Here is a 25765-nt window from a genome sequence, read left to right as displayed (position 1 = left end):
CTATAATATATGAGCCGTGCCCGGCTCATGCCTCAGAAAGAGCTTGTTTCTATAAAGCCGAACAAGGCGGTATTATTCACCGGCAGCCGACAGAAAACATCCTGGAAGACTTTACTCTTTATATCCGCGAAGCTGTGAACTGAAGCTGCTGGAGATAATAAAAAAAAAACACGCGTAAGAGATCAACTCAAGCTGCCGGGCTTTCAAAGAGAGAGGTAAACGTACAAAGTACTTGAAGCGTTTCGTCTTTTTAAAAAATATATATACTAACTTGAAGTTAAAGTCGTTTCAACGTTGCAAAAAACCTTCAAGATGACTCACTTCTGAGTGAAAACCCACCGGGAGACCCCCCGAGGACACTTCTTCCACCGCCGTCAACTTCAACAAAAGAAGACAAAGAATAAAGAAGAATATATTTCCCTCAACGTCGCAGCCATGGACTCAGGAAAGGTAATTATATTATGTGACGCATTTAACTACAACTAGCCTACTTTCAACCATGTCAAACCGGTTTGTTAGCTTCCTGCATGCGTTTTAGCTTCGTGCTGTCAGTGTGTCCAGCAAACAGCGGTTCACCGAGTTCACTGTATTTTTCTTTTTTTTAACCCATGAGGCACCTCCACATGTGCCATGCAGGAGAGTCATGATGCAGCTGATATGTCTTCCACAGCGCAGTTATCACCCCTATGTGCTAACTAACACTGTTTCTGGGTGCTCATAAGTCGGTTCAACTTACTTTTTGGCGCTTTATTCTCCTTTTTATGATAATAACCATATTCGTTTTAGCACATTTCATGCAAAGATGCAGCCCAACGTGCTCAAGTAGAGTCTGTACTCAAAAGCAGGAGTGTAAGAAGTACTCAGAGCTGCTACTTCAGTAAAAGTACTAATACCACACTGTAAAAATACTCTGTTACAAATAAAAGTCCTGCATTCAAAATGTTACTTAAGTCAAAGTACAAAAGTAACAGCATCAAAATGAACTTAAAGTACAAAAAGAAAAAAGTATTTATTATGCTGAATGGCCCATTTCAGAATATTATATTATTATATTACAATTATTCATATATTAATGTGAATATCACTTTAATGTTGCAGCTGGTAAAGGTGGAGCTAATTTTAAGGAGTTTTCAATACTGCTGTGTAGATTAATCTATAAAATTATGTAATTCAATTTGTTGAACATATTTTGTATTAATGATCTTAACCTGAAAGTAAGTAGTACATAAAATTGCCAAATAATTATAGCAGAATAAAAGAAGAAGTATAAAGTAGCATAAAATGGACTTAAGGAAAGTGCGTGAGAAAATGTACTTGGTTAATTTCCACCACTGCTCAAAAGGAACCTATTTCATTTTATTACACATCATTTTTCTTTAATATCCATATAAAAATGAACACTTCTGCCAGTAAATTTGAGCTTCTTAATGGATTATATTTCCATTACATCATAGTTAATTAATTTGACATGATTGGATTGGTCCAAAACCCAAAGGTAGCCTAAAGTTTAAGGTTGTCATACCATCATTTTAAACTTTGATACAATAAGAGAATTAAAAAAATGATACTCTATACCAAGGAAAAAAGACAAAAAGAAGATCTCAAACTGCACACAGTGCTGGTTGTCCTACTTTCCATACTGTCAAATGTATAATTGACAAAGATCGTCTTAATACAGTTCATTATTATTTAAGACAAAGAAAAGCAGAAAATCACATTTGAGAAGGTGGAACCATCAACTGTTTGCCATACGAAAAATGACCCTTCCCCCCCCAGTACGACTAATTGTTTCTAATATTATGATTATTACTACTGAAGATGTAGTTGGTGTAGGTGAAGCTGACTTTAACTCATATTCTGTTGGCAGATTAATCAGGAACAGTGCATCATATTTTATATACTCATGTTTGTATGTAGGATATTGATCTACAAGGTGATTATTATAGCTGTCAGATACATATAGTGTAGTGTTAGAGTTAGTAGAAGTATAAAATAACAGAAAAGAGAAATACATGTAACATTACACAAATTGCTAAAACGACTTAAATAATAGAATTGCTGAGGTTAGTTTTCTGTCAAGCTATTATCCATTAATTATGTGCTTTTGGTTTGGGACTGTTGGTCGGACAAAACAAGAGATGACACAAATAATTTTACCCTCTGAGAACTTGTGATGGGCACTTTTAGAAGACTAAATTGATAAATTGCAAAAAATAATAAGCTACACCCAACAAAAAATATATAATAATAAAAATGTGAGCTGAAGCATTAAACTCAATGCTGACTGAGCATCAAAGACACTTAAGAAGAGTTTGTAGAAACATTTCTAATATGTCTCAAGTATTTAATCCAGTCCATCTAAACAGTCACTATCCTCATCTTGACCTTGTCTCAGTTATAGACTGTGATGCTTGTTGTTCAGGAAGTGAACCTGACTTATCTGGTTTGTGTTAATGCTGTTTCTGTCCTGGTGCAGCTTGCAGGGACTGCTACACACACACACACACAGACCTGCACGTACACCAAAACCTTCCCCCTCCTACTTAGCCATTCATGTGAGACCATTTGAACCTGGTGGAGCTGCACAAGGCAGCCCAGTCTGACATAGTGGTCAGAAAATGTTGTTTTATCGCCTCATAGTTTTTTCACCATGCACACACTGTGCTGTCATGGACCTACAGCTGGACGAGGTTTGTTGTGGACGTGATGGGAACGGTTCTCTCTGTTCCCAGTTTCCACTGTGACACTGACGCTGCAGATTTCCAGAGAGAGTGAGACTACCGAGGGAATATGCAGTTGCCAACCCTGTGGCGTTAAAGCCTTGACCCTTTCCTTCCCAGGCTGTTCACTTAACTCCCTCTTTTGTGTTTTGTTGCTTCCAGCCACGTTGAGCTGTTTGTGCGAGTCAAAAGCACAGTTAAGCATGGGCTAATTAACATCTCGTGGACAGGATTTTCATACCTGGCTTGTACTTAGTGTTTTGCTTAATTAGTGTGCAGATGCAGTCACATACGTGGAAACTTCAGCAAGGGGCTCAGACAACATACTGTGGAAGTGGTAGAACTACAGTTTAATTTCCAGCGAAGTGGCACAGATTCAGAGATGTGATACTGCTGTTGTGTGAACTGTTAAAACCTGCTAAGGCACTTTTTTTTTTACTAAGGCATTATCCTGTTGATCTCACATGGTATGCCCGTACCACTGTTATTGGTTGACTGTGCATTTGTTTCAGGTACAAATGTATTTATTAATTTTATTAAAATATCGCTCTTCCCGTGCAGCTGTATTCAAATTATAATGCAGTTATTTCCCCGCAGCTTCTCCATCACAACACGGCATGTTAATGACTCCACATTGTTGCCCATATAAAAGCTTCATTTTCAACAACAGTAAGCGTCTGAAAAAAGTCACCTCAGTGCTCTTATATCCTTCAACAAAGAATGAAAATGGTAATTGGGGGTCAAGCACACAGTTGACCTGCTGTTTTGAAGAAACAGCCACCAAACATTTCATTCCTGACAGACTTAACATCACAGGTATTTTGATTGGGAGTCCAGCGGCAACAACCGGCCTCACATTGTACAGACTTAATTGCACAAACTTAATTCCTCTCCATCCACTTTCCTTTCAGCCATCTGCCAACTCCTGCCTTCCTTAAGACAGTCCAGTAGATTTACTTTTATTTGCATGACTTGCTCTGTTCAATATGTCTTATAGTGTAACTGTCAGCCATGTTCTAATGAGACTTAATGAGGCTTTGCTGCAAAAGTTGGGATCAAAAGATCTAGGAGGATTTTAATCCAGATGAACAAGAAAGCAAGAGCGCAGGTTTAATTCACTTTCCTGAAAAACTAGATGGCTTTGTGCACACTGTACTGATTACTGTTCACATGGAGGTCAACGGTGTGATGAAGTGGTTCATGCAGGGCCTAGCTGTGTCTCTCTGGGCTTCTCTTAACTTTTTCAGAATTCAATTGAAATTAGCTCTGTTGAATAAATCTGAAGCAGGAGGAGTTAACCGTTTGACCTCTAAACGTTTGGGCTCAACTCTAACCAGAGGCGGTTCTAGAGTCTGTTGGGGCCCTGAGCAAAAATTCACAGGCGGCCCCTCAATCCAGCGTTCATCCCAATTATGTTATAAATAATCTGACTGTTAATCTGACTGCAAAAATTAAAAGAAAAATGTATTTCAAAAGTTCATGTTAGTTATTTTCACTGTGGTGGTTTAAAGTTTGTCATCCCCCCACTAGCCTGGGACCACAAGCAGTTGCCTGGATATTTTTTACTTTCAAACAGGGAAAAAACACTGACATACTACATATACATGCTGTGAAACACCTTTAGACAACGCTCATCCTCACACAAGGGGTATCCAACCCTGCTCCTGGAGAGATGCTGCCCTGCATGTTTTAGGTTTTTCCATACCCTAACACACCTGAGTCTAATGATGTGCTTGTTTTCAAGCAGCTGAAGCTTGACAAGGGCCTGATAATTATTAGACTCAGAAATTGAAATACATCAGAACATACTTTGTTGACCTGTAAAATACTTCAAATATTAACATTTTAAGCTATTTTATTTATTTAAATGCTTTTTAGTAATATTGCATATTTCCCCCTTGCTGATATTATTGATGATGATATTATTCTTCATCATAGCTGTTCATCATTGGGGATTTGGACTTGAACTAACAAAGTGAAATTTAGCATAGAATAACCCCTTTGCATTCATATAGCATCAAAACCCTCTTGAATTGAGTGTCTCAGTAAACACTGTAAATGCAGTCTCTTATCTATGAAAATAATCACATCACATAATAGTCCAATTGTTTGTATTACCCACGCAAGCTCCCCAGACATAAGAGTTTTACTGTAAATTAATTTTTATCTGAGCTCACTCTGATGGGCTGGAGCGTCACTGGCCCTGACAGACAGGGCTTGTTTGTTTACTTATAGTTGCCTGTGTGCAGCACATACAGATAAATAATCACTGTTTATTATTATGATCTCTCTAAGGAGATGTTTTACAGGTCAAGCATGTAGAAAAGTTTAGTGACTTTCTCAAATTTCTACAAGGTTTAAATAAAGCTTAATAATAACCAGGGGTGCCAGGAAATGAAATGGCACATATTGAAGACTGTTATTTTGCATAGACTTGTTGGATATGCAAGTTTTCGTAGGCAAATATGCCCCTCCCTTTTACACATTATATTATTCATCGAGGTCCCTGCACACAGTAACTGTAGCAAGTAGAGGAAAGCTTTAGATGCACATGCACATAAATTAATTAATTAATTAAATAAATTAACTAAACCTGATGTAGATATTTAATCACAGAAACCTAATGTCGTTCTTCTGCTTTTCAGTTATTCACAAATTATTAGCTTTTCAAGAAATGCAATGAAAAGTTGCCTCGTAAGCCCATTCAGTAATCCATGAGTAATACACTCACACACACAAGAGCTACATCAATAATAGAACTGAAGCAACTAGTTCGTGAAGAAGATAATTACTGGTATCTAGTTTTTCAAAATATACTCTATAAAGTCTAGAAAAAAAGGCCTAAATTTGTATATGGGCTTTAACTGTAATGGCAGTGTAAAACATTTAATGCAGAACATTTTTTTGGTACGCACAGACATTAAAAACAATTCTAAAAGATATTTGAAAACGCCACAACACAGGTCAGCATGAGTAGGCTTTAGAACTGAGAGGAGGTGAGGACAGTGCTCATATTGGATTTCCCACAGCAGTGTAAGCTGAGACCACAGAGGTGACGTGTGGAGGGACGTGACGGCAGAAGTATAGGCCATCACCAAGAATCTGCCTGGCTGTGGCAAGAAGGAAGTGACTCAGGCTGAATTATAGCCTGCTTCTGCTTTAAAACAATTAAATAGTCAGAGTAAACGCCTGCAGGGTCTTGATGTGATAAGCCATAAACTAGGTAGTGTTACAGTAAAAAACAGAATAGAGTCACTGATTTCGAATTTGTTAACCTACAATAGCCTGTTAATGGTTATTAAGAAGAGGAATTTAAACTATTTGGTTCCAGTCTTCTGCTGACTTGAAATTGACCGAATTTCTGGTTGAGTGTTGAAGTTAGGAGGAGTTGCCTTCAGGGTGTTTGCTTAAATATTTTTCCTTTTGACGAGTGCAATATTGACTTAACTACTTTTACAAAAAGTCAGTTTACTCGTCATGTGAGAATGAAGAGACACAACTGAAATGCTTAAGGTACTGTAAGAAATGCAGAAGTGCATTACAGACACTTTTTGGTCTACAGCATTTCATCAAAAAATGCAAAGATCAGTCCAAAACCCCCCCAAAATGCGTATTGTAGCAGAACTTTTTTCTTCTTTCCTCTCCACATTACTCACCAGATATATCTTGTGAACCTTTGGAGGTTTGGAAGTTGGGAATCACTTGACTAACTGTATATAAAGGAGTAAACTAGATCTACCATGACCAGCTACAACAGTTTTTTGTTTCCGGTTAGCAACCTCAAATTACACCCATGTGTACCTACAGTATAGCGCCACCCTCTGACAAAACTACGCTGTAGCTTCGTCTGTCCGCTCTAAACCAGCTGAAGGAAAAGACATATAAGTTGCATTTCTTTTTTGCGATTTCAAAAGTTTGACAACCGAATGGAAACATGTCTATAATGTTCACAAGGTATATTTTACGACATATTACTTTTACTTTCATACTTTAAGAATTTTTAAATTTTTGTTGATAATACTTCTTTTTACTTGTAATGGAGTATTTTAACATTGTTGTATTGATATTTTTACTCGAAATTAGGATCTCAATAATTCTTCCACCACTGTCAGATATTTCCCCCCATTTTAGAGAACTTCTAATGGTAACTATATCATCTTTTAAGAATATCTGTAAACCTCAACAACTGCATTGCAGTATTCATACCTAATGACTAGTGACATTTATATGTTGGTTTGTAGATTTGCTTCAGCACGTGTTGTTTGCATATTTCTCGTTGAATGTCTTTGTTGTGGCCAAACTCTCATTTCCTTGAAAAGAAAAGACAGATCTTCATGTTCTATTCTGATAATTACCTGTATTTGCCGTATTTATTTTTTCCCTGTCAGTCCTGTTGACTGCTGTCAGTTTTTACCCAACAACAGGAGCACAGAGTCTGTGGTACCAAGCAACCAAAGCTGCTATCAACAGCGTTAATTGTATAACGCAGGGATAAGTTGACAGTAATTTCCCTCTTGCCTACCCACACCATGTTTTACTTTTCGCATACAAAGAGGGCACATTTGCATGGATGTTTTTGGGCTCTAGAGATCATTTGGAGAGAAGGGTTATTACACTCATGAGTTCATTGATCTCAACATACCAGATGCTGATGCTGAAGTCTGACACTTTAATGAAAGGGTGTATTTAGTTAGGAAAATGTACGAGCAGCGCCACTGTGCTTGCTTTGTTTTTGGGAGCAGGATGGGAAATTTGCACAAGCTACCAACCAAATGCTGGTGGATTTTGGCAGCTAAGTTTGTTTGTAGTGAAGCAGCCTTTTGCCAGTTCCAGTAAGTTTCTTTTTACATTGCTAATTGAAAGGTAAAACAGTGAAAATGTGAACAAAAAGTCAGTTAAGACCCCTACAGGCTGGATACCCTGAGCGATTATAGACTTTCCCTTGTTTATTGACAGAAATATGAGTCATGACTAAAATATCCCTAAATGTCTCTGAACTAGGGCTATAGGGCACTATAAAAATGTATTATCTTTCAGTGGAATCGTATTGTGATGAAATCATATATCTAGGTATCGTGATACACAATGTCATCGTCTAAATTAACAATAGCAAGCACATTAGTTCAAATTTCGCAGTAAATGTTATCTTAAATACTTAAGTTATATCATTTTATGATATGAAGATTGGTGAAAAGGATGTGAAAATATCCTAGATTTTCTAAATGTATGCATGTTATTTACATATATACATGTTAAGCAGCTGAACGGCTTCACAGCAATATTTACGTCATTTGGATGACACTTAAATAATTGAAAAATGTTTGAGTGTTTAATTAACAAAGGAGCATTACAACAATAGGGTTTACCATGTGGTTATTTCATAATAGACTACTTATTTATTCATGTACCTGAAATCATGCTACATCGTGATGTATATAGTTATCAAGATATGAAAGTATCTTTATCTGGATAGAAGATTCTGAGCCCTCTTTAGCTACAAGGCAATAACTACCAATTCTTCAAATCTGTCTTTTACTGATATCTAAAGTTATGTAACCCATACTATTAACATGCTTTGTAGATAATTAGTTTTTCTTTCTTTTGTACACAAGTTAATCAGAAATGCCCCTCTTGTTGGGAAATATTTTGGGACATTTGGAATAATAAAATACTACATTCTAACAAAGTGAATTCCTACTTCTCTAATCAGCTTTAAGTATACATGTAGATGAGTGTGGAATGCAGTGTAATGCCAGTTCCTTGTGCGTTTCTAGCTTAGCCATCATGTGCAAGTAAACATAAACGAAAACTCCGTTTAGAAATGTAAACAAAGCTGTGAGCTGCAGCTGAGTAAAACATGCCTGGGCGGTAACAAAAGGTAGAGAGAGCCAACAAGGAACCAGAAGAGGGCCGGTCACCGATGTTGGTTTCAAGGCTGCTATCATTGAATAGTTTTTTAGGGTGTGACTTCATTGTTGCCCCCCAGTGAGGAAGTCATGTATCATGCTGCTGTTTCTGCATACAAGGAAGAGCATGAAACCGTTTACTTTGACAGGTGAAGAGAGGAGCAGGGGAGGTTTAGCTAAAGAATGTCCCAAAACATTATGATTAGTGAGAACTACTTCTTTGCCTATACAGACAGTATGTGTGGACTGAGGCCAGGCTGAGGGAGGTCCCCTGTTATGTAGGTTAAAGTGAAAGATTTCACAGAGGAATGCTTGATTTCTCATGAACGCACACTGTCGTCACCTCTTTTGACATCAGACATTTAAGCAAGTTCTTGCAAATAATTACAGCTGTTACCTATAGGGGAAGAGTTTAAAACAAGCCTGTAGTGAGAGGGGACAGGATTTCTCTGTTTATAGTAAAAAAGCAGCCGGTAGTTGGTCACTGAAACTGTGACATTTCTTTACAGAGTAACCTCGATCTGGTTGGTCTTCTCGCTGGCAACATGGCTCCTTTTAAGAAAACGGTTGTGTTAATGTGTTTACGTTTGGTCTGGTCCCCACAAAAAAAACACATTATGTTACCTAGGCCACCAGGATTATTGCAGCACTCTGGTGATATTACAGAGGATCATGCACAGTCATTTCAAATAGTTTCTGAAGATTGTCCTTTTTATGAAACCTGGTGGGGGGCGATTTTTGTGTTTATCTTCTGCTATGGAAGCTTAAATGAAAATGACAGAGATTCAAGGTTTGAATCAGAGCCTTAAGGAAGTTTGTGGAGACACAATGATATCAATCACTTATAATTTTGTACAAATTATGAATGCTTAGTGATTATATTTATCATTTTTACATTAACAATAGATCACATGACTACATGCACGTGAAAGTAAGTTGGAACCAAGAGAAGATGATCACGCAACATTGTTCAGCTAATTGTTTTGTTTTTTTGGCTGCACCTTTTACTGTTTCTGTTCACTCTCACCGCCCTTATCGCATCATTTCTGGATGCAACAGGCAGATGTTTTCAGGGAAATGGCTATGATAATTTTGCTATAAATTACCTGCACAACTAAGGTTGTCAAAGTATCCAAGTATCATTAGCTATAAAAAAAAATCTGATCTACAATCATCTTTTCAAACCAAGACTGTTTTGTGTGTACTGGGGTGAGAGATTTAGAGTATTGTTTTTTTTTTTTGGTATTGCATCAAAGTTTAAACTTCTGGTACCGTGACAACCCTATGCCCAACACCACACAAAAAAATAAATGAAGAGAATGACTAGCTGGTGAGCATAGTGGAGCATTCAGCAGCTAAAGAAACTAATGTTTCCCTCTGGAGTTGGTGGAGGCAAAAACAGAGCTAAAAGGAGAGTGAATATTAGACTCATATATCCGGTGGCCAGAAACTCATTTCCAAATGAATGCTAAGTGAATTTCCCTTGCAGGATAAATAAAGGAATTCTTCTAATGTTACTTGCAGTGTGAACTCAAGAACTCATTTTCCGATTATCACACAATTGCACCACAAATGCCCTATTTTCGCAGCCTAACGAAACTGAAACATAATTTGTGTATCCCTCATGTGATTCAGATCCGCTCAAAAACAACAATCATGCTGAAAGAAAAACAACAAACCGAGCCGAAAAAACATGACCTCTTTAGCAGAGGTAATAACCGAGTACATGCAGGTTTGATCCATTGCAAAAAAATGTTTTGTGTCCTGACATTGTTTTAGATGAAGTTGTTTAATTTCTGCTAGTTTTGTCTGCACATGATAAAGGAAGGTGACATCCACCCTTGTCAAGATCAAATCTCCTGTTGTCACAACATAAGGAACCTACAGTATCTGGTGTGAATCACTGTGGAAAAGGATCAGGGTGAATCACAGATCTAAACATTAATCATCCAGACATGATGACTGTCTGATGGTACGATATGAAAGATGGAAATAGTAAGCAGCCTCTCTGCTGTTTGTGTTGCTGTAATTTAAACTGAAGCATTTATTTTGTCGAATTAATACGAAAACATGATTTAGGCACGCAGTCCTTGCTCGTGTTTTCAGGTCATTATCAAAAGGTTCTGCTTATACACCGAAACACTCAGGTGTAAAGTTGGTCGACACGAAAGTGATAGTAGATTTGAATTGTGAACAAAAAAGGTAAACCACAGCTAGAGGCTGTTTTTTGTCTGTCTGACAGGAAAAAATAGATGGCGGCATACTCCACTCTGGTTTATTAACTTTTTGGAATGAGGAAAATCTCCACTAATCTACTGGGCTCAACAGACATGGAGCAGCAAGTCAACTCTGTAACAACAGGAACACGGATAATAACATGCAGACCTGGTTCTAACCTGGAACAGAAACAGGCTTATTTAGTTATGTCTGGATAACTCTATGGAGTAAAACCTAGAGCTTCCTTAGAAATGACCAGAGTTTTTTTTCAGCAAAAGTTGCCCACAACTAAGTAAACATGCCTCAGGGAACAGGTGCTTGAACTATTGGATGCATATGTACATTTCATCATCTGTTTGTCGTATCCCTGTAGGTGTCGTAAAAGCATCTTTTATGGCCAGTAGAATTCCCCTGTGGTGTATAACGTGTCCTGATACCAAACATATTCAGGATATTTCAGGATATTTTTGACAGAGCATTCTTTGTACTTATTTAAACACACAGTAAGGATAAAATTAGAGTCTGACCAACCTGAACATTTTAAGTCAGACATAGATCCTGGAGCACAACCGCAAATAAAAACAAGTTTGTGTGCAGCAAGATTGTAAACACAAAAAAAACAACTTCATTTTCATATTGTCAGTTGATATATGTGGGAGTTTTTAGTTGAGTAAAATGTACTGCCTGAAAAACAGAAAAGATGATGCAATGTTAGTCAAACTATTTTCATTAATCCCAGCTCTTGTACAAAATAATCCATTTGTCCACTTTGCAAAATGGTGAATAAATGGTCAAACTCATCTCTTCCTTACGGTAAAGCCTTCTTCTACTCTCTGTTGTTTTACAGCAAATAACCTTTCCTTTGATGATGGCTGTTGGATCAGCTGTGATTGGCTCTCTGCAGTTCGGCTACAACACCGGTGTCATCAATGCCCCTCAAAAGGTGAGTGAAATGTGTGCAAGCACATGGTTTAAACAGTATCTCTAAGAGGGTTTTACGGCATGTTTTAGCTCACCAGTATTACTGGGTCTGTAGTATATGTATACCATATTTAACACAGTAGATCATTCTCCCTGCCAACCAAGTGCTAGTTGTTCACTCACTCATTGAATTGAAAAACAGAAGGACAGAAAGTGGAGGGGGGGATTGGGTTAAGGGTTGAGATAATAATAGCTGTATCATGTCCAAGGAACCAGAATAATTCCTGTCCATGCCCAAAAATGGACCTCTGCTGACCAGCAACAGGCTGGGAAAAGCTAGACAAGGAAACTCAGAGGATATGAAAAGAAGGAGGTAGACAATCACATAATCACTAAATCTACTGTAGGTTTCATTTGTAGAACAGAGGTACTACAAAGAAATTAATTTCCTGAGGAATGTCAGCATTGCATCGCGTGCAAATAACCTGTGTCTGGTTAGTTTGCGTTGGTCTGAACACACCCTGTGGCTACACAGCCGGTCACAGGTGTGTCGCCAGACAGGTCAGCGCTCAGCCAGCTCTTTGTATTTTTTACCTTTCAATATATCTGTGTGCTGAATAGGAACTGTTACAGTCACAGCTGTTTGTGGAGTTGTCACTGAGAGGACAGCCTAAATGCCCACTGTCATCACACTGTCAAAGCTGTCCTGGACTTTGACATGAAGGACGCTTTGTCAGTTAGTAGCTTTAATCAGTTGTCTCTAAAAAATGGGGAAAGACGGGAGACATTCACTTGAAATAGACAGAAGTGAGACTCCGAGTTAAGATATGAGCTCTAATTAATTTCTTCTTGAATCATAAAGAGCAGAAGAAGTGGGCAGCACATGTTAAGAGGGAATTTTAGGCCTTGAGACATATGTGCAGAAATTGAGCAATCATAATGGATTATGCAAACACAACAAACTCAGTATTAGAAAGTCCTTGTGTTGTTTTGTAAACTGGTTATACATGTTAAAGAGTGCAGTCTGTCATTTATTTTCTGGACTAATCACTTAACAGTTTGGTATATAATCTAAAGCAAAAATTAGCAAATCCTCACATTTGAGAAGCTAGGACGAGGGATTGTTTGGCATTTCTACTAAAAAATACTTAAAATTAATAGATTATCAGAAGAGTTGACTCATTGTTGCTCTTGGTCTTTCTTTACTCACTGAGAAGACTTGAAAAAACTACTTTGAAAAAAATGTTTGTAATTAAGTGAGTCCAGAGCAAATTAAGACAGGTTCAGCGACACATAAACAGTGGAAACAGTTAGTAAGACAAAAACAAACCATATGTATACAACGACATATACAAAAGACAGAGGTCCAGCAAAAAGTAATCAACACTTATGTTTCATCATATATAATCCAATATTCAGCCTCCACCATGAAAATGTTCAGCTTCATGTGGCTCAGCTCAGGAGCAACCGAGTGCCCTGTAAGTGGCTGAGTGAGGGGGCTGCAGATTGAGAGGGAGGCAGTGAACAAGTGGTCTGTTACACACTTGGCTAGTGTGAACCTGTAGTTTATCCCCTTTCCCAATGCTCAGCCTAGCGCACACACAAACACACACACACACACACACACACACACACACACACACACACACACACACACACACACACACACACACACACACACACACACGTCTCTGATTAGATACACTCTTTCAAGGACCAAGCTGCAGCTCCCTATCCTCCTCCTGCCACAGAGCAAATAATATCCTTGTTTGGAAATTTAATGGAAGGGTCATCTGTGTTTTGTTGCACCTTTCTGAGGTCAACTTTTCCTCGATGAAGTTTGTTTCTAAAGGTTTTCTTTTTTTGTTTATACCGGTTCTTGCCAACTACTAAATATACTATACTATATAATACACTATATACTTCAAATATCTAATTATCTAACTATCTTAAATATTTCTACTAAACTATGTCTTATAATGGGCTAGATTATTTCCTACCTATCTACCTTTAAATTGTAAACTAGAAAAACACAAGTTTACTTTTACCTTTTCTTGTTCAAAGACAAGTGTTCAAGAAAGATATTGGTTACTTGTTACAATCATTTATTTTCACCCTGTGCGTCGTGAATACAGTGCTCACCTTGACGACTCTGATGCCAGCCAGCTCCAGCAACATATGCTGACAGCCTGACAGCATGAATAGACAGCTTGTTCCATTGTGTGGTTTGAGCCAGCTGGTGGTTTGGACTGCACCATCTATTCAGAGAAAGACTTGGGAGAGAACACAAAATAATTATGTAACTCTTTAAGATCAGCTATTCCAATTTGTGAAAGTGTTGCTGCCACATAATAACACTGAGTGACTTTTATTTTTCAATTGATTTATTCTCATTGAGGATGACTACACTGTACCTTACTTTCAATGTTAGGAATAAAGTTCAGTGTAACCCAAGAGTTAAAGGAGCTGTACTCAAAAACCTAAAAAACACACAAGGCTCTTGCAGACAGATATACATAGCGGGGGCCATGGAGGGTTTTAAAAGTAATAAGTAAAACCTTAGACATCAAGAGGAGGCTCTGGCTCAAGAGGCAGAACGAGTGGCTCACTAATCGGAGGATATGGGGTTTGATCTCCTCCTCTTGTCCGCATGTTTAAGTGTCTTCTGGAAAGTAACTGAGCCCCAAATTTTTCCCCAAAGGCTGTCGGTGTCTGAATGGTTAGATAAGCTCCTGTTGAGCTCCTAATGGTAGCTTTTGCCCTCAGAATATCAACTTGTGTGAATGGGTGAATGTAGCATGTAATTTAGGGCGCTTTGAGTGGTGTGAAGGCTACAAAACGTGACTGAAGGCAAGTCAACTTACCAAGTGGGCAACCAGTGTGAGGTAATTAAGATTAGGGTTACGTTCTCCTTTCACAGCTACATTTTTGGACAATTGAGAGCCTACCAATTACTTTCTGATTGATACCCGTTTAAAGACCGAGTCAGGTTTTATATCTTTAAATGGAAAGAGACTTCAATTGGCTTTTTTATCATCGTTTTTTTTTTTTTTTTTACCGCAGAGATTTATATATTTATACTACAATCATTTGAATCCCCTCAAATACGCACAGATAATCTCCAATTGACTACAACAACAAAACAGGAAAACCTCCAAGATGAATGAATACGTCAAATAGCCACTCAGGGATTCTGGTCAAGCTGGGTGATAGGTAGGCAAAAAAGGTAGGCATCTAAGTCAAGTAAAAGCACCCTTAAATTGTACTTACAGCAAAGTACTGGGGTAATTGTACTTATTTATATTCCACTACTGTTATATTCGACTACTGAGCTGAGTAAGGGCTCTTCTAAATAAGGCAGTTTTTAAAGGGTGCAGTGCAGCGTGTGATGACAAACTTGTGATATCACTACGCAAGGTCTTGTGAGTGTAAATTGATAGATATGACCCAGGCTTTGTGTCAAGAGTGTCATCCTATACTTTGTCACCCTCCACCATAGGCCAGCCCTTAATAAATTATAGCATGACTATTCCTAACTGGCTTGGAAGGAAACTGCTGTTTTTATTCCACATGCCAACATTGAGTTCTAGTACATTAAGAACTCTGTCTGGTAATGTTTAAAAATACACATAGGTGACGTTCCGCTATCACAAAAGCCACATGATCAAGGTTGCGCTGACATTTGGCAACAAGAGTGGTGGGTATTTTGGGGGGGGGGGGGGGGGGGGGGGGTTAGAAACTAGTGGAGTCACAGTCGTGGGCGGTTGCAGACAGGGTGGTGACCTTTCCGAATCATATGAGAGGTGTCGCACACATAAACAGACACAGGCTCGGCTACTTAACCCCCGTCACTAACTCGACAGGGCGTGTTTGTCAACATAGTTGTCTGTGATGAAGAAGGAGGAAGGGGGAGGGGAACGGTAACTTGACACTTAACCATGGATGATGAACTTCCTAGTTGCCAGGAAATGATCATACGGTGCTGCCATCAGCTGGTCACACAACAGCTCCACCATCTCTGTATGAAGAGGAAAACATGAAGCACGTTATCTGATTCCCAAGAACTTACATAACACTATGACGTAATACCACTTCTATAATGATGATTCTCTGTTTCTAAATTCAAACAATAATATAATAAATGATCCTATTTAGTCCATTTAGTTAGTTCTAGAAAATCTGTTTTCAAAGCCAGCTCAGAACATATAAAAATGTTTTGTCTTTTGTTGTTTCTGTGCAGATCATTGAGAAGTTCATCAATGAGACATGGTTTGAGCGCTACCAGGAGCCCATCACCAAGGGCTCCCTCACAGCCGTCTGGTCCATCGCCGTCTCCATCTTCTCTGTTGGTGGCATCTTTGGCTCTTTCTCTGTCGGACTCTTTGTGAACCGCTTTGGAAGGTAAAAAGAAAGCAAAAATTCTTGCTGGTATATAAGGATAATAGCATGATAGCCTTGGGCTTTCTTTTCTGAAAGAAACAGACTGTGTAAGATTCATTTTGTCCATAAAAGCAATAAAAGATAAAGCTGTTAATGTTTCCTGATGCTTTTTAGTTCAATGTGATCGTTTTCTTTCCTTGAGGCAGTTAAGGTGCTTATCACTACATTTATTGATTTTCTTTAAAGAGCAATAAAAAACAAAAACGTGTTTAGACCCAGAGACATCATTGGTGGGTATTATTATTATTAAATGATGTTATGATATTGATGAGGACCCCCATTTTTCTTCGGGTCCATGTAGAACACTTTCTAAGCTTTACATAATAAAAAAAATATATAAATAAAATTTTTAGATAACATGTCGTTATTTTTTTCAAATGTATCTTGTTTCCTGTTGTCTGCAGGAGGAACTCTATGCTCATAGCCAACGTCCTGGCCTTCATCGGATCCGCTTTGATGGGCTTTTCAAAGATGGCAAGCTCCTGGGAAATGCTGATCGCTGGTCGTTTTGTGGTGGGCCTCTACTCCGGACTCTCCACAGGCTTTGTGCCCATGTACGTGGGTGAGGTTTCCCCAACGTCCCTACGAGGAGCCCTGGGCACCTTCCACCAGCTAGGAATTGTCGTGGGCATCCTTATGGCGCAGGTCGGTGGAAAGTAATTGTTGAAATTATTTTATTTTAATACTGTACATCTAATGATTACTCTGCAAGATAAAAGTACAGCCTTTGTGCAACCTACTACATACTTTTGTCTCCTTTCTTCTTTCTTTTCTTTTTTTACAAATGCATGCTTGGAGCTATGCAGGTGGCTCATGTGTGCATCTGTGTTGATTCCAGGTGTTTGGAATGGAGTCAATCATGGGCAATGATGAGTTGTGGCCACTCCTCCTGAGCTTCATCTTCATCCTTGCTGTGGCGCAGTGCATCCTGCTACCTCTCTGCCCCAAGAGCCCCCGTTTCCTGCTTATCAACAGGAATGAAGAGAACAAGGCCAAATCTGGTGAGTTCACACATATAACTGCTGTGTCCTTGCAAGATTTAAATTTAATCTAATAGTGCTTGATTTTTTACAGAAATTGCAGAGGTGCAGAGGGATTTTTTATCCTGAAACAAAAAACTCACAACAACATGCAGCTTGTAGAGTTAACAACCTACCTTCTCTCTCTGCACTCTTCAGTGTTGAAGAAGCTCAGAGGCACCACCGACGTGAGCGCTGACATGCAGGAGATGAAGGAGGAGAGTCGGCAGATGATGAGGGAGAAGAAGGTGACCATCCCGGAGCTTTTCCGCTCGCCCCTCTACCGCCAGCCTCTCTTGATTGCTGTCATCCTGCAGCTTTCCCAGCAGCTGTCTGGCATCAACGCTGTGAGTGTCCATGCTTAGATATTATCCCACTGTTCACTGACTGGAGACTGTCATTGAGATTCTGAAGAAAAGACACAAACATCACTTTTCCCTTATTGGGAGTGCTTGGTACACAGTCACACCAGAGAGACATCAGGAGAAGATATCCGGAACATACCGACACGTCAACTGTGTAAAAAGGGAGACTCTCATGTTCAATCTTTTGTGGGTGTCATACTTTTTTAGGTATTCTACTACTCCACTCATATCTTTGCAAAAGCCGGAGTTGAGCAGCCTGTCTATGCCACCATTGGAGCCGGTGTAGTTAACACAGCTTTCACTGTGGTGTCGGTGAGTACAGTATTGCGTTTTTTTTTTCATTTTGAAGTGAAATCCCTGTGCATAATCTGTACTAAAGCTTTACATTATAGGGATTTCCACCTAGAAATGATAGTTAATTCAGTCATAGTCAAGATCCTTTATTGTATTTTTGAGGTCGTATTTACTCTTCTGTTCAAGCATTTTGCAGTCAAATTGTGTAAAGTTTTTGTAAGTTGTATCAACTGTAAATGTAAAATGTCTTCTTGTGCACCAGAGTGTTTTTCCCAAGGTGTTTAGAGCAGTGAATATTAAAGCTACATAGTGGTTGTAAATGGTCTATCACTTTGTAGTACTGCACTGACCTTATTCCTCATCTTTTATTTTTAGCTGTTTGTTGTAGAACGTGTAGGACGTAGATCTCTGCACCTGCTGGGGCTGCTGGGAATGGCTGGATCAGCCGTCTTGATGACTATTGCCTTGGCTCTCTTGGTAGGTTTCTCTTAAATCCTCAAGACAACGTGGTTGTCAAGATTCCCGGTGAGAAAATACCAGTAACTAAACTCCCCTTTTGACATCTGTTCTTCTAGGACCAGCTCAAATGGATGTCATATGTGAGCATCGTTGCCATTTTCGCCTTTGTCGCATTCTTCGAGATCGGCCCGGGTCCTATCCCCTGGTTCATTGTGGCAGAGTTGTTCTCGCAGGGACCCAGGCCTTCGGCCATTGCTGTAGCCGGCTTCTCAAACTGGACTGCTAACTTCATAGTGGGAATGGGTTTCCAGTATATAGAGGTGAGTAGAAAAAGCAAACATTTAAAACTGGTCAGGGTTCAACTCTAAGCATGGCCCGATGGCCCAGGGCCCAGAAATCTTACTCTGTTGCCACCAAATATCCCCAGTAGGTGTTCCCCTGTGGCCACCAAGTTTTATCCTGTCTCTCTTGAGAATGATACCAGAGGACAGAATGTTAGTGTCACTTTATCTCAAAGGGAAATCAATACCAGGAAAGCAGCCATTGTTGTTTGTTGTCGGTGTTTCTTGGGGAGTTTTCTAGAAAGGAAGACATTTTTCATATATAAATATCATATATCAATCATTTAGAATTAGAGATGCAAATTATCGAGTAATTCATTAAAGGATAGTTGTTTCATCTTATCAATCAGTGATCGATTAATTGATCAGTGGCAATTCTTCTGAGAAGCTGAATTTCCCTCTGAATTGGTTAACTGTTTAGACCTTTTTAATGGAATTCCATTACTAGGCAACAGCCTTGGTCCTTGTTAACTTCCTGTCAGCTGAGGTCGTTCACATTCACTGCAACAGGAATCAGTCTTGGACACATTTAGAAAGTTTATGTTTACAACTTTGAAAAGGTTTATATGTAACATAAAATGCAAAGCATATTCCTCAATCACTTACTTGAGGGCAGAGAATAACATTTTGTAGCAGATCGAACATATTCTGAGTAATATCAAAATATTACACAGGCTACTTAACATGAAACTAAATTGGGCATTCTCTCATCTACGACAATGAAACATTAATAGCAGCAGCATAAAAAATAAATTCCTGGATAGAAGAATACAATCAGGGCTCCAGACTCACTTTTTTCCCCAGGAGCACTGTGGCCCCCAACTGATTTTAGCAGTTCAACCATTTTTAGGGGCACAAACGGTAAATCAATAATAGATGCAGAAATTACAATGTGCTGTTTCAAATTAACTGTCACATTTTTATTGTGTTCATATTAAGTTCACAAGAGCGAGACGAGATTTTAACACTAAAATTTCAGTATTTTCTTGACAGGGGGGTTGATTTTAGCAGAGAGCTGTGGTGGTGCTGCAGGTGTCTTTGCATAGTACTCGTGTTAGCCGTGGTGTAGCCTACAGTACTCATGGAGGTAAAGTGTACAGGTATACGGGTTCAAAACATGCAGAAAGGGAGAGATGCTTAGTTCCTTTAAAGGCATATTTCACCCCCAAATTGCTCACGAGTGTTGCCTTAGATTCATGAAGAAAATGCTTTATCTGAGAGGCAAAGTGTTTTGCATAGTAAGGCTTTAGGGACAACGCGTATTTGGTAGAACTGAGCATTATACTGCACCAGTTGTGTGAGACTTTCAAACAAATGATGCTCTTGATCATTTTTTCAATGCATCAGGACTTTTCCGTTGTAAGTTTTACTCACAAATGCAAAGCAACAGTTGATAGTGAAGTATTTTATAAAAAAAATGAAGCTACCATAATACATTTTGTGAATGTATTTGGCACATTTCATTTTGCTCTCAATTAATCTATTTTATATTTTCAGTGTCAGATAATTGAGGCCTGAATTTTGTTGGTACTCCATTAAATAAGTCTATCTCCTCTTATCTCTCGTCACAGGAGCTGACCGGCCCCTACGTGTTTATCATCTTCACTGTGCTGCTGCTCTTGTTCTTCGTCTTCACATACTTCAAGGTGCCAGAGACCAAGGGCCGGACGTTTGATGAAATCGCGGCCGGCTTCCGCCAGACGGCTGCCACGGGAGGAGAAAAGCACTCGCCGGAGGAGCTCAACAGCCTGGGAGCAGATTCTCAGCTCTGAGCGACTGATTTTAACCTCTAACAAACTCTTTCTCAGTCCGAGGAGGGACGAGAAGGGTCTACTAACTAGAAGTAGACACATTCATTGGTAGAATAATTTTCACACTGTCACCACATTTCGGGCATCATTACCAAACACAGAACAGCCCTTTGTGATTCTCCAACATGACGTCCTCTGCTGCCCCTCTCATGTCAAAGAAACAAAAACTGGATGGGCACTATGTCGCCTGATGTGTGGGGTTGAGGATAGATGGGGAAGGTTTTTAACATTTAAAGATATTCTAACGATATTTTAAAGATGCAAAAGAGTGTCTGCATCAATCAACCAACCTTTTTTAAATCCTTTTTTCACTGAATATATAACTGATATGTGCTTATGCTCTGTTCTTTTATAGCCTGTTACCATACAGTCAGTTTGTTATTATCTGGTTTTAGAGCGCTGCAGCTGTAGAGATCAGTTCACTGTGCAAAAAATACTTGTTTTTATCAATCATACTGTAAAGCTGTATCACTGTAGATTCTAGCACTGTAGTTGCTGCACAGCTCAACTTTGTCTCTCCCCACCAGATGGGGCACTGCCCTTAAAAAAGGTCCCAATGCTCTACTGATGAGGAATAAGATATTTTTACCTTTTTAAAGTTACTGAGTACACAAACTGATATGTTGGTGTATTGTTGTGAGGATATTAATAATATTCTTTAATATTCTTAATGAAATTTATTATACTTATGGTAATGCTGTTACATATTTACTCTTGCTGGATTTAACTTGGCAGTGAAGTAGAATAAATAAAAAATCCATCCATTTTACGGTGACTTAAGATAGCAACGCACCCACAATCAGCAGCCACAAAACCAAAAAAAATCTGTCTCACAAAACCAGAACATTTGTGAGATTAAGTGCCCATCTAAAACAATCAAGCCTCCTCTGCCTTCAGCCTTAAGCCTTTACAGCCTTGTCACTTCGAAGCAGTTTAGGTCAGGTCGGCCTGATCCAGACTTAAGCACATGTCAGCGGACGATCTTTGCTTTAAGTATTTTTGAGTTGAGATTACCTGTAGAGCCTCCAAAGTCTGGTGGATAGGCTTGAAAGCTGTCTGAATCTTTTCACAAAATAACAGGAGCTGCAATGCTGCATGCTGTTCCTCTGTGACAACTACCAAGCGTCTTCAGAAAAATGAAAGAAAAAAAGTAATTGGGACCAAAATGAATTGGAAGTTTTTTTCGTTATTCTGATAGTGCCTGTCACCCATCACTCCATAAAGTCCATTATATTTCTAAGGAAGTGGACACTTCATTACTATTGTGCAAGGGTTGTTTGGTGAACTAAATTCTGCAGTATTGTTTGCTCTTTCTCTTCAGGTTGCACTGTAGCTGTTCAAGTCGCCGTCTATGACTGCTGTATCACCTGTTGAACCTGTCTTTTCTTTAAATGCATTGTTTGAGGAAAGATATCTTTTTAGCAGCACTTTATTATTCACTTTGATATTTCTTTGATACTGAAAGAAGCGCTTTGACGCTGTTTCAGTCATTTTCTTTTTTACTCACAGTGTGGAAACTTCGTTACTGAAGTGAGACTGAAGTACTGCTGATGGATTACTTGATGCTTTTGAAATGGAAATGTGTGAAAAGGCATCATTTGTTCATATCTATTAGTCTCGTCTCGTCACATTTAGGTGTATACACGCACGGGCCAGTTGTGAGTAATGATTGTAGAATTCATAATCTGAAGAGGGCTTTGATCCAAATCCAACCCAGTAGTCAAAAATCCAGTTTAATCATTCCATAATTGGTTGTTAGTCTTTGTATAAAGTATATATTTTGTCATGTGATAGATCACCCGGCCCACCCTGGAAAGCACTGTAACATCCACTCTTGTGCCTTTGTGTGGCTTTCACAAATATCTACACCAGCAAAATCATGTAATGGCAGTGAAAGATGTACTTCCCCACAAAGACTGTTGCAAATATCAAAACTGTATTTTATGTAGATAGATTCAATTTTTTTAATTGGAGTTGTTCCGAAAATCCTCCAATCCTGCCTTAAAAATGCTGGTATCAGTATCGGCGAGTATTCAAGTCTATGCATTCTTCCATAATGACTGACAAACTGTCAAATTAGATAATAAAATAAAGATTCATGGCATTCATTTTCTGTGTATAACCTAAAACAGACTACACAACAATGATAGCAATCGTATCACATCCATACAACGTTAGTAGAATGCAGCTGTTTATTAATATATATATATATATATATATGTATGTATTTTAAACGTACTGGTAATGGATCGATGCACAAATTCAGGTATCAGAAAGGAAGAAAATGGTATCGGAACATCTCTATTTTTAATGTAGCCAAAATCTCCTGGTTGTTGGTCTAAACACACAACATGATGTAAATGTGAAACACCGCCTCACCCACACCAAATGTATAAGATATTTAACTTTTAGAAAATTATTTTTTGATAGATAAATTAATTATTAGAACTGTACATCTCATTTAGCTTCCTTGCTTCTGTTTTGTTTTGATTTTATACCTGCAGACATGCTGTGGCCTAATAATACCATAATTGTTTTAAATCAGATTTTACATGTAAGAATGGTGTTAATGAGACACATTCAGTAGTGTTTTCATTTTTAGTGCACAGAGCATATTCTAATGTTTGGAATAGTAAAATATCTGTGTGTATGGTTCTTCTGTTGGGGAAATATGAAGTGTGATGGATGATGAATGACTACAGTTTTGTGGTTTAATGTTGAATAAAAGAAATCATGCATACAGAACTGAAGATTTCCGAGGTCAATTTGTCACTTTTTGATGGAATTAAACCTACAAAAACAGATTTCTTTGGCCACCTGGAGGCAGAACAACAGCAAAAACAACACTGACATATCACCACCTTATAAAGTTGATATGCTGAACATGATGGCAGACTTGCTTATTTACACATCCAGAGGGCATGGAGAAACATTATAGGTTAATCAATCCGCAGAGAAATGCACAAAGCCTGAATTCAAAAACTACCTTTAAACGTTTACGGTGTGATGTTACAGCTATACAATACATCAATATATAGGTAGAAAATGCTGTTACAGTCATTCTCCGGCTGTATTGACGATAACGATATTCCCTTAAACTATTTTTATGTGCCCATGTCTAATTCAGATGGACAGTATGAGAAATTAAAGCATGTTCTAGTAGAAACCCAAAATACAAGTATGAACCTGAAAAAAATCTTTTAGAACAGAATATCTGAAGGAAAGTCATTCATTAACAATGCAAAAAAAACCAAAATAACCTAATTAAACTTGTAAACTAAACTTTAATATAATCAAGCAAAAGTGTTATCTAACCTAAATATCTCCTTGTGGCTGAACTGTACATTAACCCAAATAAGAGAAAAGGTAATAGTTAAAGCATGAGGGTGAGTGGAAATGTTGCTGCATTGATTTCTTAGTGCCTACAAGCATTTGCCAGCAAAACAAATAAACTGTAATGTAACGGTAATTACTTTTTCCACTATCTGAGTGACCATATGTGATTTTCTGGCTTCAAAGTTCTCTTTGAAGATGGCTACTCTAGAATCTGATCCAGCATTCAAACTCTGTCTGTGGAGTTATTTATACTAAAAATAAAAGGCAGTTAGTTTCAGTTATGACACTGGATGACAGGTTTATGTGTCAGCAAGGTATTAAAAAGGCAAAAAGTTAATCTAAATGTTTATCTATTTATTTAATTATATACCACATCTGTACAAAATACTGTAGTGAGGTTGGTGAAAAGAAAATGAGCTGATGTCAAACTGCATGGATGCCCTCGAGATGAATAAGATTATGGGTTATCAGGCGACACGCTTCACTTCACTCATATCCTCCAGCGGTGTTTATAAAGGGCAGGAGTCTCACCTCACTTTTTTATAGACATCCGTTAAATCCATAGACTGTAAAAAATAATGAACATAGCTTCCTTTTCAGTCTGAAAAGAAAAACCACTGCAGAATGTTCTTAAAGTGCCACGTGTTATGGCTGCCACTGGCTCCTTCCCTTGTGCTTGAACCCTTTTGTGATTATGTGTATAAATATGTTGAATAGAATGTGTACTCCCCAGTAGGGGATTGGTCCAGCCGGGTCCAGTCCCTCCCACTTCCAGGAGAAGCAGTCAAGCTTACCTGCTGTTATATCAAGTGCGTCAAATTGTCACTCTGGGCGGATGTGATTTCACTTCATCAGCTCACCAACTCACCTCTCGCTGTTTTCTGCTTAGTTGAATGTTTAGATGTGGGTAGAAATTGACGGTACTTGTAAAGACTCCCTGGGAGACTTCAGATTCAATAGCTGCTTTTGACTTCCAAACACTGAGATGAGATGCAGGAGATGCCCAGGCAAATGCAAACATTTTAATATGTTTGATCGTGCACATGACGGTCAGAACCATGAGGATGGAACCAACCAGAGATGCCTTCAACTGGGCGCAGCTTCCATATCTCCCTCCTCTGTTCATATACACATAAATCTATCAATAGGAAGGAAGAGGCGTGTTTGCTGTTATATATAACTGTGACGTTGCTTTGTGTCCTGCCATTATTGATTTCAATGATGGTAAACAAGGGAGGGGCTGGAAATCCTCCAAGGGGAAGATATATGCTGTACACAAGGTTAGGTGACCCCTATTAAAAAGCAAATTTCCACAATTTTGGTGGATTACCTCCAATTCATGCGTGTGTAATTATTGTGGCCACTGAAGCATTTTTGTTTGATTGCCTTCTTTGTTCTCTAATCCATATGTTTATGTGCTATAAAACATGTCCTCACAGTGAGTTTATTGACAGGAACAGATGGCTGGGACTTTATCTAGTCTCTTATCTCTGTTGTCACTTACACTGACGAGGTGAATCCAGGTTACAGCCATTATAAAGTTTGAAAATAATCCTCAAGCAATGAAATAACTGAGATGTGGATAATATAGAGAGGCTGCAAATCAATACCAGGCAGCTGATATTTTATACATTCATTTTCTGTATAGAGCCACAAGCCACCATCTCACGACTGTGAGGAAGATTTAACTGATTTAATATTAATGAGGGGAGATGTTTTTGAGAAAGTATTTGGTGTCAAACTAGCAAGAATATTACAGGGCAGTCAGACTCTTGGGATGTGGGTGAGCATCTCTAACTTCTCTGTAATCCCACTGCATATGAGAGGAGACAGAAGCCTTTATGGATGGGTGGTTGGTGGTGTTGTCAAGTGTACAGAAACTTGGCTGTGACCAGAATGGTCATCTGCAAACCTAGAAAGTGGACAAGACCCACTT

The 25765-nt window shown here is 38.6% G+C and overlaps 1 protein-coding gene across 1 annotated transcript; it reads left to right on the top strand.

Annotated features, from left to right (window-relative positions):
- The first annotated feature begins 57 nt into the window (after positions 1 to 57).
- slc2a1b (solute carrier family 2 member 1b) lies at positions 58 to 23175 on the top strand. The gene is made up of 10 exons (XM_083939226.1): positions 58 to 450; positions 11691 to 11786; positions 16005 to 16165; positions 16609 to 16849; positions 17043 to 17205; positions 17383 to 17570; positions 17796 to 17900; positions 18258 to 18359; positions 18458 to 18661; positions 20254 to 23175. The coding sequence occupies exons 1-10, from the start codon at positions 436 to 438 to the stop codon at positions 20452 to 20454; spliced, it is 1476 nt and encodes a 491-aa protein (XP_083795352.1). The 5' UTR covers positions 58 to 435; the 3' UTR covers positions 20455 to 23175.
- Positions 23176 to 25765: the final 2590 nt, after the last annotated feature.

The sequence above is a fragment of the Echiichthys vipera genome (genome assembly GCF_963691815.1).
Source record: "Echiichthys vipera genome assembly, chromosome: X".
In the NCBI taxonomy this organism is placed as follows: domain Eukaryota; kingdom Metazoa; phylum Chordata; class Actinopteri; order Perciformes; family Trachinidae; genus Echiichthys; species Echiichthys vipera.
The sequence above is the reverse complement of the archived record's forward strand: the minus strand, read 5'-3'. Positions and strand labels throughout refer to the sequence as shown.

Excerpts from the sequence above, each read along its gene's own strand:
- slc2a1b (XM_083939226.1), top strand. Across the intron at positions 17,206-17,382 it reads AGAGAACAAGGCCAAATCTG|TGTTGAAGAAGCTCAGAGGC; the intron begins GTGAGTTCACAC and ends TGCACTCTTCAG. Across the intron at positions 17,901-18,257 it reads CAGCTTTCACTGTGGTGTCG|CTGTTTGTTGTAGAACGTGT; the intron begins GTGAGTACAGTA and ends TTTTATTTTTAG.